The 15,531-nt window shown below is 38.6% G+C and overlaps 1 protein-coding gene across 1 annotated transcript in view; it reads right to left on the minus strand.

Moving 5' to 3' along the window:
* Nucleotides 1-931: 931 nt before the first annotated feature.
* Nucleotides 932-15,531, minus strand: part of CFAP74 (cilia and flagella associated protein 74) — a gene marked incomplete in the record, with an annotated part of 325,669 nt that continues 311,069 nt past the window's right edge. Inside the window, 3 exon segments of the mRNA XM_073602977.1 lie at nt 932-1,163; nt 5,874-6,008; nt 10,437-10,564. Of these exon segments, the coding sequence (XP_073459078.1) occupies nt 1,065-1,163; nt 5,874-6,008; nt 10,437-10,564 (362 nt within the window).

The following is a 15,531-nucleotide window of genomic DNA, read 5'->3' on the forward strand; positions in this document are numbered from 1 at the left end:
GCCCCTGGATCCAGCGATGTTCTCACCTGAGTCAATTCCTCTATCGGCTTCGGGTGCAGGCGCCGACATCTTCACTAAGGGAAACTGGCAGTGAAGCCTTGCGGCTTCACAGCGGTCTTCCAATTGCGCTTGCAGGAATCATGCTGGTCTTTCTGATTGGTCCCACAGTTCTCTGGAAGCTGGAAATTACTCCACCTGCTTCCGGGTGCCGTATCCAGTGGCTGCACTTCTGCCTACTAAACACAAGAGGTTGGCCCCTTGGTATGGGTGTCCTGCAGTGAATGCTTTGCATTTTCCGAATTAATGTAAAGAGTTGATTGGACAAGGTGGAGAATCCCAGCAGAGCTGGGTCCTTTAACTGTAAATCTGTGCATTGTTACAGGATATAGAAACAAGTGGAAATCACTGCAGTCCTGGTGTCTACATACTGTATATCCCAAAACAGCTAAGGTGACTGAGATGGGACATACCCAACTCTGCTACCAGATGATAATCACTGTTATTTGACATTAATCACATTACAGGGAAGTGCTACCTGAACACTGCTTTGCCAGATAAAGAATGGTCTCTCTCTGCTTCAAAAAGCAGAGAGACACATTGCTTTAATGTATTTGCTCAATTTATAGTATGAAAACATAATCCAATGAAAATATGGAAAATCCATTATTAAATATATTTGGCCTGGAAATGCAGTGTTTGTGTGCCACACGTATAAACACATATAAACAGGGCGTACATAGATTCACAAATATTCTCCAGAGACAAAACAAAAAGCAGCAAATACTTTAAAATCTCTTTTCATGATTTTGTGTTGCTATTAACAATTGTAGAGATACTAAATAAATAAAGACGGAGTGTTCAATTTTCTTTATAGTTGCTCTAGTCTAGTCTAATAGTGAGGGAAGTGCTGGGTGGAACAGATATCAGATCATTCTCATTGTTAGTAGTTTATTTTTACAGGAATCATGTTACATTTGTGTTTCTTGTAGCACCAATAATCATTAGCAATGCAACCAACAGATCACTGTGACTCGACTTTGGTGTTTAGTTACTCAGAGAAGGTACTATAATGACACAACTTGTGTGCAGAAGATAATCTGGTAGGTTTCCGTAATATCACCTTTCAATGTCAGTTTTGCTGTGGTGGTTTCAGGTTTGTTTGGCTGTGGAAAAAAGGAAAATGTGGGATAATAATTAAGCTTATAGATATACTCCCTCCTCTAAGTATGTTGTCATTTACAGCTGCCACTGCACCTGCAGTGTTATTTTTTAGATGTTTTGCCTTTATAGTCATAAAACTATTGTTGAAATCCATATGATGTCATTAATTCTCTCCTAAAGCTAGCCATACACTGATTGTAATTCAGCCAGTTCAATATGGTGTGGCCAACCTTGTTCAGCAGAAGGTGATTGAAGGGACATGTTACAAAACGTTTGGGGATCAGGAGCTGCAGCCACTGATTAGTGTATTCCAGGGACGTGCGGTCAAGGTCGGTGGCTGGTGAGGCACTGGCTAGTATTGAAGCCAGATACACACAGGTTACATACGCTGCAAACGTTACAGTGAGAGCAATAATTTTAGCACAAGACCTCCTCTGTAACTCTAAACGGGTAACCTGTAAACATTTTTAAAGCGTCGTCTATGGGGACTTTTAAGTACTGAAGTTTGGCGCCATTCCACAAGTGTGTGCAATATTAAAGCATAGGTATCTATTTACTTGGCGTAACATCATCTTTCATAGTATACAAAAAAATCGGGGTAACTTTAGTGTTTTTTTTTTTTTTCATGAAACCGTTTCTTTCCAAAAAAAAATGCATTTGAAAAATTGCTGCGCAAATACCGTGTAACATAAAAAGTTGCAATGATCACCATTTTATTTCCTAGGGTTTCTGCTAAAACAATATACCGGTTTATAATGTTTGGGGGTTCTGAGTAATTTTCTAGCAAAAAAATTATGATTTTTACATGTGGGAGAGAAGTGTCAGAATTGGCCTGGGTGGCAAGGGGTTAATTACCATAAGTAAGTAATATGCAAATAATTATTATATATTATTTTTAAGGTAATTTACTATATTTTCAAAAACTGTACTCAAGCAGGTGGCTTAACGGACAAATTACTGAAGTTTGAAGTTATAACTTCAAACCAGTAATTTCACAGTAAATAATAAATTATTATCTTATAAAATATGGCATAATAATATATGATTTAGCTTGTACCTTTTCAGCGGCAGCATATTCTCATTCTCCTTCTTAACTGTGTGAGAACAACATGGGATTGTGGGTAAATCTTATACCCATAAACACATGCTTTTTCCTTGTAGTTAAGAGGGCTGGGCTGGAAGGGAGTATTTGTCTTTTAGACACATGTCCCCTTCAATGACACTGCAGTGAGAGGCGTGCCCCCAATGCAGCATTTTTATTGGACAGCTTGGGCCAATGGTACTTTTTCATTGGTCGAAGACTCCAAACTGTCCATTGAGCTCAGTGCCTCTGACAAGAAGTGAGGAGAGGCACTGTGAGCTCATCCTCTCAGTCTGCTGCAAACAGAGTGTGCCAGCTTGCATTTAAATTGGCTGCTCTGTATTTAGCTTCTGACAGTCTGCGCAAGGAGCCCCGTATCTCCGGAACCATAGATGATAATAGCCCCAAATTTTTATCAGTGGTGGGGTAGGACTTCAGCTAGTGTGACCCCTGGTCGCAAAAACTATGAGCTTCAAAGTTGATAGGTTTTCTTTATGCTCATGGTAGGTGAGGCAGAGGCTGAGTGCACGTCCCTGGTGTTCTCTAACAACTGCTGGTCCTACTGTCAGAATATAATGTCCCAGAGGTGGGAAATTGTGTGGATGCAGGAATCTTTTTTTTTTTTTTTTTTTTTACTGTCTATGGCCAGCTTTAGCCTTTTGCACATCTAAAGCACCAGGAGAAAGCTCTGGTGTGCAGCTATGTCATTTCCTGAATCTACATGTCCTATTAATTTTTTGGACTTGGGTAGTCTGTGGGAGGCTAAGGATGGTGAAATCTGCACATAGTTCTACAAAAATATGTTTGTAGAAAAACAAATGCACAAGCATTTTAATTTTAGCTCTACCTGCAGGGTGCAAGAGTATATTGAAACAAGAAGAAAAAAGAAAGAAAAACTCATGCACTAAAAGCCAAAAAAATAATATATAAATATATATATATATATATATATATATATATATATATATATATATATATATATATATATATATATCTATCTATCAATAGAAAGCTGCTAGCACGATACCCAGGTAAAGAGTATCACGATATAAAAACAAAAAAGTATACTGGCTTGGTATGCACGCTGCATATCTACTGCAGGCAGGGCTTGGAAGGTAGGCTTTACTAGGTGGCATTCTATGGTAATTGAAATCCGGCCCAGCATCAGCATTGGTATCTTTGTGATGTCACTTCTGTAGTCTCAAGGACTACTACAGAGGGGAGTCTAAACAGCACATCTTCTGACAGAAAGTGTCTGTGCAATGCCTACTGTTTCATAGCTGGAAGTAGGGCATTTAGTTGAAGCAGGAATTATTTCTACTTCTGCGATTACTGACACACTGGCAACATGGGAAAATGCATGCAAGGACAGACTTCAGGAGGTATTTATAAAATCATTTCTAATTTTATTTTAAAAGTTTGAGTTCCACTTTAAATTGAATTAGAATTAACCCCCACTTCAGATTTTTATCACTAAGAAAGTGTATTAAACAGTATATCAAATCAAAGGATCTACTGTCCGAAAAATCTATATGTTTCCATTACATGTGTCCACAATAACAATTTTCTGTGGACACTTATAAAAGAATAAATGCTTTCAGACTCTGGATCCTTTGGAGTGGCGCACATTTTCATACACTTTTTTCCATTTTTTTCTCAGGTGTCTAAGCAGGCTGTCCCAGTGCCATGACAAGGTCCTTTGGCACTCAAGGAAGGACAACTCCCCCACACCAATCCCCCATAATCTGTGAACAAATTTAGCAGCATTTTGCAAGTCTTACCCTTTTTGCATCTCCCTCCTGCTGAAGCACCCAGGTGGCCACCCCTTCTGCCTACACTTGGGTCTGGTCCTAAGGAGTCTTGTGCTTGAGAGAAACCTAACCAGCGCCCTTACACTACGCCTTTAATAAAATACTTTAACATGCAAGCTCCATTTAGGAGCAATTCTGAATTTAGAGCCTCCTATCTAAGCATCAACTGTTCATTGCTGTCTGTGTCCCCTTTAGACAGATTTTTTGGTTCTATTTGCCTTTATAATCATTTTCACCAGGACTGAAAGTGAGTGAAAGTCCAAAATTTTGAGTTGTCACTAAAACAGTAAAGGGGCAAACACCCAATGGGGACACTTGTTCTCTAAATCTTACTGAGGATCTTTGTGATTGCATTTTTACCGAAAATGTGAAGGAGTGCAAAAGGTCCAAACCAGGGTTTCTCAATCGGGGTCTTGCGAGAAGTCTCCAGGGATTCCGCAAGTTTCTACCCATTAGTCGCAGGCGGATGATGGATAGATCGCATCCCCACTTTTACTCCTCATGCAGGACTGCACTGGGAAGCTCCTGTGATTCCTGTTGTAACATGCTGTTCCCCACCAGCCCCTTATCCCCTACTGTCTCTCCCAGGTACTTGTATGTGACATCACCTGGGATGGACGAGAGAGGAGGAGTGGCTGGCGGGGAACAGCGCATTACAACAGAACTTCCAGCAGCTTCATGGCACAGTTCTGCATGAAAATAAAACCACCGCTACTGTACAATATACGCCATCTCACCTTACTGTGCCCGGCTGCTGCTGCCCCCCATGTAAGGTTCCTTGTTGCCTTCTCTTACTATGCCCTGCTGCTGCCCTCCATGTAACATGCCTTGCAGCCCCCCCCATGTAACTTGTCCTGCTGCCCCCCTATGTAATGTGTCCTGCTGCCCCCCCTATGTAATGTTCCCTGCTGCTACCTCCCATATAATGTGCCCCGCCCCCTTGTAATGTGCCCTGCTGTCCCCCCTCCCCCATGTAATGTGCCCCGCCCTCCTTGTAATGTGCCCTGCTGACCCCCTATGCTCTGCCTTGCTGTCCCTCTGTGCTCTACCCTGCTGATCCCCTGTGCTCTGCCCTGCTGATCCTCTGTGCTCTTCCCTGCTGACCCCCCTGTACCCTGCCCTGCTGCCCCTTTTATACTTTTTATCTAAAGTTCGACCCAGAATTGACCATTTGCACAGAAAAAAAAGCAACATGCATTAAAAAGGTACGTTTTAATATCTATTCTATTATTTAATGCTATTTCTAAAAATAATTGTTATTTCAACAGCTTGTTGATTACACCAATGTTCCATGAGCTGTAGATCTGAACAATATTTCAGGGGCTCCCCAAGATCTCAAACTTTTTGCCAAGGTAAAAAGGTTGAGAAACCCTGGGCTAAACAATCCTTAGTTTCCTACTTATGAGCTTCTTGACACACTTACAATCCAAGGTCATTTGCTTTAATGCACCTGGTGGACACCTTGTAATTGTGGGCCTACAGAAAATTCACTGGTAAAACATCTCTCCCATTACATGTAATATAACAGAGCCATGTGGTAAATTTAGAATTGCTATAGACCACTCAGCACCTGGCTAGTGGCATGGCAAAGCTTTTTTATATGCATTAAGTAACAACACTGACCAGTGCTCATTTCACTATGTTATCTATGCTGCTTCCTATTTATTTGCCATTTGTCCTCCTAAGCCAATGCAGCCCCTTAAGAAAACAAAATGTAACTTGCCCCGGGGCAGGCATGGTCATGTGCATGGCCCTTTGTAGGTATACTCCTGAGTAATAAAAATGTGTTATAACATACAGTAAATATATGCCTTACGCACATCATATCCAGCAGGAGGAATCCAGTTAATAGATATGGGTTTCCTCTGACCAGCATCCACTAAGGCTTTCACTGGCTCAATGGTGAATCCTTTCTGTTGTAAGAGCTGTATGTTGTCCCATGAGAATTCCACATTCTGGAGATAAAAGAAAACATTTTAATGCATTGTAACAGCAGAATTACAAAGCCAGCTATGGTCTATGCCCAAATGTAGGTATATTGGGCCATCTGACCTTTCTCCATCTCTGATGCATCTCTATTTTTGTTAGAAGAAGATTTGGACTAACTATGGTGATATGTACCTAACATCAAAGCTGAGACACATGGTACAGTGATTCATAGCTTAAAATGAATATGGCCTAATGGGCAGGTGTAAATGGTGTGGTTATATGATAATAGCTTTTCATATACATTTTATATACTGCAATAGTAAGTAGTAATACATATAATGGCTACAGAGGTCACAGAAGGCTAAAATACACATGATCATTTCCTAGATTGGCCATAATCTTATGTTTATGAACACATTGTAATAAATGTTTATTCAAAACTGGAATTTACTATTGCCAAAAATGTATGGGTCTTGCCCCTAACTGCCAGGGATATTTACACACAAATCGGAATTGATATTACTGTGTGTGACTACATGGATACATAGTTGTGTCATGGATGACAATGTAACGATATCAGTAAACATGCTGTACAGTGGAAAGCTGCACTCTGACAACATCTTATCTTTCAACAACTTTATTGAACGGTGCACATCCAAGTCCCCACCTGAAAAACCCATCCCTCTAGAGCAGTGGTCTCCAACCTGCAGCCATTTGCTTGCCCTCATCTGTCCCTTGAAGTATTATTCCTTCCAATGACACCAACAATGGGGCATTATTACTCCTACTGACACCAGCTATTTTACCCCCTAATACCAAAGATCGGGCATTGGTTACTCCCACCGGGCACAGTCCAGACCCCACTAAAGTCTGAGGGACAGTAAACTGGCCCTTTCTTTAGAAAGTTTGGAGACCCCTGCTCTAGAGACTGATGAGGACTAATGTAACCTGAATCAGAACTCAACGTTTTTTCTTAGCAAAAAAATATAGCTGAACTGATGACGCCCATGTAAATGGTCCCTTAAAGTGATACTATGGTCAAATTCAAACATGACATGTATGCCACAGTCTGTCAGTAGCATTAACACAGCAATCTTGTTTTTCTAAGTCCCCCCATAACATAGTTACAAGGGTGGCTATGTTGCTCCTCCTCAGATACAGTGGGGAAGTGAAAGTAATGGGTAAAGTCTTGTGAGCTGCCAAATTAAGCCTAAATTAACCTAAAATAAACACAGGAGATGTAATTATAATCAGCTGCCCGCACTTCCCACACTTCCCCAGATGGTGATCATGCAATCTATATAACACACTGGGGGTTATTTACTAAAGGAAAATCCACTTTGCATTACAAGTGCACTTGGAAGTGCAGTCGCTGTAGATTCGAGGGGGACATGCAAGGAAAATTAAAAACAGCATTTTAGCTTGCACGTGATTGGATGATAAAATCAGCAGAGCTTCCACTCATTTCAGATCTTCCCCTCAGATTTACAGGGACTGCACTTCCAAGTGCACTTTCAGTGCAAAGTGGATTTGCCTTTTGTAAATAACCCCACTATGCAGCCCTGATAAATATGGAAACAATACTATAGTATATAAATATATGAATCCAGTAAACACTATATATAACAACATATAAACACTATAAATAAAGTGCTCGTGCTCCGTGATATTGCACTGAGTCCTCAATTAGGTCATTAAACTAAACAGCATCAGTCTATATATATGTAAAAAGTGCTATTTTCATATATATATGGACTGTTGCTGTTTAGTTTAATGACCTCATTGAGGACTTTATTTATAGTGTTTATATGTTGTTATGCTTTAGACATTTATGTTATATATAGTGTTTACTGGATTCATATATTTATATAGTATTGTTTCCATATTTATCAGAGCTGCACAGTGTGTTATATAGATTAAAGAAGTGAAAGTAGCCACCCTAACACAGGAAGTGTGTTACTGTCCGATTACTACAGGAAAATAAAGAAAAAGACAAAGTGGCAGTAAACCCCTATATATACCTATTGAAAGGACTGGCCTCAGGTGTTACACAGAGATTAAACAAATCCTCCTACATAAGCTGTATCTGGCTATCTGCAGACTTCTCTCTACATCTGTTTAAAGTGCTGAATTATAAAAATATAAAAAAAAGGGGCATGGAGCTGAAATTACACTCTGCAGAGCTCAGTGAGGACTGATTGGAGGGAAGAGACACACCCTCCTCCACACAGCACACAGGAACAGAGCTGAGGCTGTTAATCAGCTGGAGCTCCCTCCCCATCACCATTTTTCTCTTCCTGTGAGGAAAACTTGACAGAAATGATTCATGCTGATAGAGGAACAAAGTAGCAGCCAAAAAGAACACTAATGCTGGCCATACACTATACGAAAAATCGGCCGAAAAATCGTTCGTATAGACACTTCGTTCGTTTTTCGGCAAGTTAATGGGCACAAATCGATAATCGTTTGTGACGTTTTTGTGGGAAAAAAACGAAGGGGAAGTTTGGAAAATTTCTGCCGAACGTACGATAAATTGCAAGGTTAATGTGTTTCCCGTCCGAACTGTCTGCACTAGATATATGTAAAAAAACGAACAAAAAATTATTTATTCATGTCCACTGAACAATTTATCGGTCATTACATGATGGCACGATCGTTTGCGGTCACAGTCGAACGTTCGTTTTTCTAAAATGTGTTCGGCCGATTTTCTGTATAGTGTATGGCCAGCATTAAGGCTGCATTCACACCTGAGCGTAGCGTCTTTAAGCGTTTTTCCAGCGTTTTTTGCATGATTTTGACACTTTTTTATGCGTTGTTATACAGCGTTTTTTAAATAGCCAATAGAGAAAACAATCATCTGTTGCATCATTTGTTGCTACGTTTTTCAGCTTTTTTAGCTTTTCCATCAGCTTTTATTTCTTTTTTTATTATTATTATTCACTTATTATAATTTTATTTTAGAGTTAAGGTTAGATTAGGGGTTCACGTTAGGGGGTTAATATTTTATTTACGGTCTTCTTTTTATTTATTTATTTTTGTTAGGGTTAGGGTGTTAATGCTACTACTACTACTAATAATAATAATAATAATACATAAATGTAAAATAAATACACAAATAAATAAAAAAAATCATAAATAATAAATACAATAAATGAATACTATGTAATAATAAATAATTAACCCCTAACCTTTAAAAGAATAAAATAATAATAAACACCCTAACACAAAAAAAAACAAAACATAAATACTAATAATAATCGTATTATTAATAATAATCATAATAATAAATTATTATTATTATTTTTTGTTCATGTTTGGGTGTTTATTATTATTTTATTATTATTAATAATAATGATTTAATATATTTTTAAGATTAGGGGTTAATTATTATTTATTATTACATATTATTAATTTATTTAATATTTATTTATGTTGATTTTTAGTTATTTGTGTATTTATTTAACATTTATTTATTCATATATTATTACAATTTATTTTTTTACATTTTTGCAATTGAGCAGAAAATTGCACAAAAACGCATGGGAAAACACGTGAAAGCGCACAAAAACACGCAAATTTTGAGTATCTATTCATTTCTATGGGGATAAAAACGCACCAAAAAAAAAAGTGCAAATCTGCCCAATTTGAGCTACAAAAAAAGCTCCAGAACTTTTTTTAAACCTCAGACGTTTGGCTCCCGGCAGCTTGGAGTGGAGATATGAACCAACTCCATAGAGAATAATATATTTTTTTCTCCTCCAGCATTTTGGAGCTTGGAGCGTCAAGCTACAAAACGCTGAGGTGTAAATGGGGCCTTAGTGCTCTTAATTGAGACAAGTACAAATTATAGAGGAATATGCTTTGTTCATATTTCATGTCTGAGATTTACAACCACTTAAAAAAAAAAAAGGAAAATGAATGAAGCCGCCAAATCCAATGATCAGCAAGCTACAATAAATGTAACTTTTGTTTTTGGGTTTGGTAACGCTTTAATATATGTGATATATCATATGTATAATCTATGTAATGAAGAATGGAAAATATAAGTGTAACAAATAGAAGGGAATCACATTGGTTCACTTATACCTATATTGGCTCTAATTTAAGCCTTTAACATTCACAGCGCTGCTCCTTTTATTGATTGTCATAAGTGTAACAAAGTTTATGGATACTAAAGAGAGGATATAAAGTGCCACCACACTGTCCTATATGTCAAAAGTCTAGTTAAGAAACATACTTTTGAGGGCAATAGAGAACTGGCACAAAGTCTAATAGGAATAGTACATCTTTGTATTTTCAGCTGCATCATATGAACTGGTGTATGCATCTGGCTTATTTATAGCATGTGCGTAGGATTATTAAATCACGTAGCTAACTGGGAAGTCTCATGCTAGGACCTCATGCTGCTTAGTTACACTGACCATAATTTTTCCCCAGTCATTGTACTTGTTTACCTTTTTAGCTGATGATAACAATGTGCGTATACAGCCAACGTGCAGCTCCCTGACAGCCGGCCTCAGTTCCTCCTCAGTCTGGGCACACTGCAGGGTCACGAGAAGTGTATTTGCTGGTTCATCTGCATCTTAACAAACATGGCTTAGTAAGAAAATGTTCCACAGTCATAAAACTTTCCTTGTACTAGACAGGTTCAGCCGTGCAGTAAAGTCCATAGCCTAAGTGGCATGGTGTTATGTAAAATGTTTCCAGTGTTTGCAGAGAAAACATATGTCACTTATGGGAAAGAAAAATGTTTTCTATATGCTACACAGCAACTCCAAGTGGTCAATGACAGAGCTCTTTACTGACGTCAATAGGGATATGCATCTCATTCCTCTACTAAGAGCGAAGGGAAATAAAATATATGAAGCAGAACATATCAAATGCATTAGTTTTACAGCAGCAAGCAGGTTTTGAATACAAGGTGATAAAAGCATAAAGTACAGTATTAAAATGACATAAAGTAAAGAAAAGGTTTTCACACTCTTGAAAGGACATATTAAAAGAAAGTTAAAGTTGGGAAAAGGAAAGAAAATGCGATGAATCAAGGCTAATGCCGCGTACACACGAGCGGACTTTACGGCAGACTTTGCCTGGCGGACTTTGGCAGACTTTATGACGGACTTTCCGAATGAACGGACTTGCCTGCACACGATCCACCAAAGTCCGTCGAATTCGTACGCGATGACGTACGACCGGACTAAAACAAGGAAGTTTATAGCCAGTAGCCAATAGTTGCCCTAGCGTGGCTTTTTGTCCGTCGAACTAGCATACAGACGAGCGGACTTTTCGACCGGACTCGAGTTCGACGGATTGATTTAAAACATGTTTCAAATCTAAGTCCGTCCAACTTTTGCGCAAACAAAGTCCGCTGGAGCCCACACACGATCGAATTGTCCGATGAAATCCCGTCCGCCGGGCAAAGTCTGCCGTAAAGTCCAACCGTGTGTACGCGGCATAAATGCTTTTCTGCAAATGTACTCATTTCTTGCAATGAATAAAAAGACCCCACCCCTTTGCACACATGTGCCACGTAAAGCCTAGTCAAAAAGGACATGATCCCTGGCTACCAGATGCATTTTGGATGTTTCATATTTTTAGAAACTGATGAGAATCTATAGTTTTTAATAAATCTATTGTTTGTTAGACCTGCACTGAGGTAAGTTCATCAAGCAAGACACAACCATTGTGAAGCACTGTTATGAAGGAAGCAAAGCCTGCATATGTGTTTGGCAAGTATGACTATATATATTTATACACAGTACTGTACAAATGTTTTAGGCAGGTGTGAAGAAATGCTGTAAAGTAAGAATGCTTTCAAAAATATATATTTTAATTGTTTATTTTTTATCAATTTACAAAATGTAAAGTGAGCAAGCAAGGGAAAAATCCAAATCAAATCAATATTTGGTGTGACTACCCTTTGGCTTCAAACCAGCATAACTTCTTACACTTGCACACTTTCACAAAGTCAGGTATTTTGTAGGATTAGAGCCAAGTGTATGACTAACTAACTATACTAAGCAGGTGCTAATGATCATCAATTTCATATGTAGGCTGAAACACAGTCATTAACTGAAACAGAAACAGCTGTATAGGAGGCTTAAAACTGGATGAGGAACAGCCAAACTCTGCTACTAAGGTGACGTTGTGGAAGACAGTTTCATGTCACAAGTCATACACCATGGCAAGACTGAGCACAGCAACAAAACACAAGGCAGTTATACTGCATCAGCAAGTCTCCCACAGGCAAAGATTTCAAAGCAGATTCTTTTTTTAAGATGTGCTGCTCAAGCTTTTTTGAAGAAGCACAAAGAAACAGGCAATGCCTAGGACTGTAGATGCAGTAGCTGGCCAAGTAATCTTTTTTTTAATATAATTTATTCTTCATTATTAATTTTATAAAATTACAAAACAAAAATAGTCATGTCACATTTCAACATTATACATTTATATCTAAAAAAAAAAAAAACATATCCCACCCTCTCTCCCTTATTGATCTGTTATCCTCTGTATCATTCTACCTTAACCTGTTTCTATCATTGCCTGCAAATATTTTTCTGACGTTTTAAATAGTCTCCATTTCGCCCTGGTTGCTCTATAGTTTCCAATCTGTCCCTGCTCTGCACTGCACAAGTACTCCATATTACTAATATGGTCCACTCTCTGTAGCCACTTTTTGATACTTGGCTTCTTAACGCACAGCCATTTTTTAGGGATAAGGCCTTTTGCTGCGTTAAGCAGGAACGGAACCAAAGTTTTTTTATATCGTTTCCTTGTTTTAGTTGTTCCGTTGAACAAACAGTTCCAGGGGTGTTGGGGAATCCTTTCTCCTGTTATCGTCTCTGTGTAATCTAGTATACCCTGCCAGTATTCTTTTATCACTGGGCATTCCCACCATATGTGCAATGTTGTTCCTTGTTTACAATTTCTCCAACAATGTGGGGACTTATTTGGCTGGATTTTATTAATTCTTTCTGGTGTCAAATGCCAACGTACCAAGCACTTGTAATTTTCCTCTATCGTAGTTATATCAGATGCATAGTTGTAAACTGCGCCTATCATTTTCATTTCCTCTAGTTTTAGGTCCATATCCTGTTCCCATTTTTCAATAAAGGGTAGGGTCCCATGTCCATCTAGTCCTGTTAGGATTTCATATATTTGCAATATTCCATGTTTTACTGGGTTCTTTGCATTACAGAGCTTTTCCATTGGTGTTTATTCTTTCTCCTCTCTAATTGGTTGTGGGATTGTGTTTACAAAGTGTTTTATTTGTAGGTACTCCCATTCTTTTAATAAGACCACCCATGCATTATTGTTAAATCCTGTTTTGTCATGATTTCCCCGTGAGTTATAATGTCCTTTAGTTGTGCATTTCCCATTTGTTCTCCCATCCGTGTACCGTTCCCTGGTGTGAAAAATTTGTGGGCACAAATGAAATTAATGGTGAATTATATTTCCATTTTTCTTTATGATATAGTGTGTCCCATATTTTAAGTACTATTTTAGTTATCTCGTGTGTCGTTTTACTATGTGTTCTATATTTCGGTGGTATCCAAATAATTTTTTGAAGTTGTGTCCCATAAAGTGTGTCTTCAATTTTTACCCATCTCTTTTTAGTGTTTAAGTTAGCCCATTCCACTAGTCTGGCTAATGTAGTTGCCTTATAGTACCTACCCATGTCCGGGAGTGCCATCCCTCCTTTCTTTTTTTTTCTAGTTAATAAATTATTTACCCTCAGTTTTTTATTTTGCTAAATGTATTTCAGGAATATTGTTTTTATTACCGAAACTTGATGGTATTCCTATCGGGAGCATCTGGAATTTTTTATATTATTTTTGGTAGGATTACCATTTTTAGCATATTTATTCTTCCTGTCCATGAGATTGGTCTTCTTGCTAAATTTTTTATCTCTGTTTTAATTTCATTGAGTAATGGGATAAAGTTAGCTTGATATAGCTTATCTTTGGTGGTTGTTATTTTAATTCCAAAATATGTTATTTCTTCTCTTTCCCAGGTAAATGGAAATTCTTGTTGTAGTAATTTTTCCTCTTTTATATTTATTCCTAGATTCAGTATTACAGATTTTATAGGATTTATCTTAAAGTTCAAGAGTGCGCTATATTCTTTCAACTCTTTTATTAGGCATGGTAGTGAGAGGAGCCTTGGTTTGGTCATATATAGGAGTATGTCGTCCGCATATGCTGCGACTTTATGCTCTTCTTCTCCAAGTTTTATTCCCCCTATATCTACATTATTGCGTATTTTCGTTAATAATGGTTCCAATGCGATTACATACAGGAGTGGCGAGAGCGGGCACCCCTGTCTTATACCATTAAACATCTCAAAGGTGGACGACATACTCCCATTGACCCTGACCCGTAGGATGTTTATATAGGTTACTTATCCATCTCATAAATCTTGGTCCCAGCCCTATATTCCGAAGTGTTTCTGTCATAAAACCACAATCTACTCAATCGAATGCCTTTTCGGCATCGATCGATATTAACCACTTGCCGACCGCCTCACGCAGATATCCTGCGGCAGAAGGGCTCGTACAGGCAGAATCACGTACCTGTACGTTCCCCTTAACGAGGCGGCCAGCGGCAAGCTCCGTGAGTCGAGTCGCGGGTCCCACGGACTCGATCGCCACGGGGATAACCGCGATCGCCTCACGGGGAGAAAGAACGGGGAGATGATAATGTAAACAAGCATCTCCCCATTCTGCCTAGTGACAGTGTCATTGATCTCTGCTCCCTGTCATCGGAGCAGAGATCAGTGACATGTCACACACAGCCATCCCCTCCACAGTTAGAAACACGCCCCTAGGACACACTTAACCCCTAAACTGCCACCTAGTGGTTAACCCCTTCACTGTCAGTGTCATTTACACAGGAATCAGTGCATTTGTATAGCACTAGTGGCTGTATAAATGACAATGGTCCCAAAAATGTGTCAAAAATGTCTGATGTGTCCGCCATAATGTCGCAGTCACGATAAAAATCGCTGATCGCCGCCATTTAAAAAAAAAAAAATTATTAATAAAAATGCCATAAAACTATCCCCTATTTTGTAAACGCTATAAATTTTGCGCAAACCGATCAATAATCGCTTATTGTGATTTTTTTAACCAAAAATATGTAGAAGAATACGTATCGGCCTAAACTGAGGAAAAAAAATATGTTTTTCTATATATTTTTGGGGGGATATTTATTATAGCAAAATGTAAAAAATAATGCGTTTTTTTCAAAATTGTCGCTCTTTGTTTATAGCGCAAAAAATAAAAACCGCAGGGGTGATCAAATACCACCAAAAGAAAGCTCTATTTGTGGGAAAAAAAGGACATCAATTTTGTTTGGGAGCCATGGCGCACGACCGCGCAATTGTCAGTTAAAGCGACGCAGTGCTGAATCGCAAAAAGTGCTCTGGTCAGGAAGGGGGTAAATTCCTCTGGGGCTGAAGTGGTTAAGATAATCGGAGGCCTGCATTCCTTCTCTTTTTTCATTAGTAGCAAGGTTCTTATGCTATTGTCCCTACCCTCTCATCCTGGTA

Source organism: Aquarana catesbeiana, linkage group LG10 (genome assembly GCF_042186555.1).
Source record: "Aquarana catesbeiana isolate 2022-GZ linkage group LG10, ASM4218655v1, whole genome shotgun sequence".
NCBI lineage: Eukaryota > Metazoa > Chordata > Amphibia > Anura > Ranidae > Aquarana > Aquarana catesbeiana.